The sequence below is a fragment of the Aphanomyces invadans genome, assembly GCF_000520115.1.
Source record: "Aphanomyces invadans strain NJM9701 unplaced genomic scaffold supercont1.440, whole genome shotgun sequence".
NCBI lineage: Eukaryota > Oomycota > Saprolegniomycetes > Saprolegniales > Verrucalvaceae > Aphanomyces > Aphanomyces invadans.
The window spans coordinates 1-1278 of NW_008580585.1; the positions used below are offsets into that span (position 1 = coordinate 1).

Consider the following 1278-nt stretch of genomic DNA (forward strand, 5'->3'; position numbering starts at 1 on the left):
CTGGGTCTCCACGTGACCGCAGCCGTAGGCGCAGCAGATCGCGTCGGGCCGCTCGACTTGGAGGTGGGCAAAGCGGCAGTTGACAGGGAGCATGCGGAAGAGCACACGCATCCAGACATCACCATGCAGCGGGGGGAGCTGCCGGCAGACCCGTCGGACACGCCGCACGTAGCCCCTGAGGTCGGCCGGGGTGGTGCGAGCGGAGGACGCCATGGGGTGGGGCATGTCGGCTACAGGGGCGTGGTGGGCCAGGGCGAGCACCATGGTCCTGGGCCAGAGCTCGAAAGGCTGGGGGGTGTCCTTGACCAGCCCGTAGAAGGGATGTCGGGACATGGGGGCAGCAGGTGTGGTGGGTGGGGGGTCCTGATGACCTTGGGGGATGGCTTGGTGCACGGCAGTGAGGTGGTTGTACAGCATCACAGCACGGTACACGGGAGCCCACTGCATGGAGCCATCGCTGCCCAGCTCAACACGGGCCGCTCGGTTGTCTTGGGACATCATGGAGATAAACTCCTGGCGTGTTGGCCAACGTCCATGGACGGCAACAATGCCGTGGAGACTGTGCAGGCCATTGGCGACGCCATACATACACCACCGGCGCGTGGGGGGTGTGGTCACCACACTGGCCGCGCACTTGCCGTTCGCCATGGTTGGGGCATACTGGGTGAGCCACACAGGCATGTGCAGCAGAGTCGCTGGGGTGACCGGCAGTTGGATGCGGCGATCCATCGGGGTGGCAGACCATTGCTTCCACACGTCTCGCCATAGGGGGTGGAGTTCCCACAGCCTGAGCCACTTGGAGCTGGGGTGGGGGTGGTAGAGGAGGAAGTCGAAGGGGTGCACAGCGCGATATAGCTTGCCAATCGACCGTGCATACTGGCGCAGGACCAGGGGTTGCCACAGGGGAGTGGTGGCAGTTGCTGGGCTGAGCGTCCTTTGAAGGAGCATGAGCCGTTGGGCTCGCAGCTTGGACGCAATGTGTGGGAGCCCAAGGCCCAGTTTGGGGTCGAATTGCCACGGCGCAGCCAGCAGTGGGCGATAACGGGCCGTGGGCACGGTCTTGGAGCCGAGGATGTAGCGGGTCAGCATGGACTGCCAGGTCCGCACCATGTCGTCTGGCACCGGGGTGACCGCCGTGACATGCCATAGGAGCGATAGCATGACGGTGTTGGCCAGGAGCCGGCGTCCTTGGAGGGTACGGGCTCGGCAGCCCCACAGCTGGAAGCAGGACATGAACCGCTCATGCACCCGTTGGAGCTGGAGGGTGGCCGGGAGTTG

The 1278-nt window shown here is 65.0% G+C and overlaps 1 protein-coding gene across 1 annotated transcript; it reads right to left on the bottom strand.

Annotated features, from left to right (window-relative positions):
• Nucleotides 1-12: 12 nt before the first annotated feature.
• Nucleotides 13-1233, bottom strand: H310_15398 (hypothetical protein; the record flags this gene model as incomplete). The annotated part of the gene is made up of 1 exon (XM_008883373.1): nt 13-1233. A coding segment is annotated over one exon (1221 nt), but the record flags the coding sequence as incomplete, so codon positions are not given.
• Between the last annotated feature and the right edge of the window lie 45 nt (nt 1234-1278).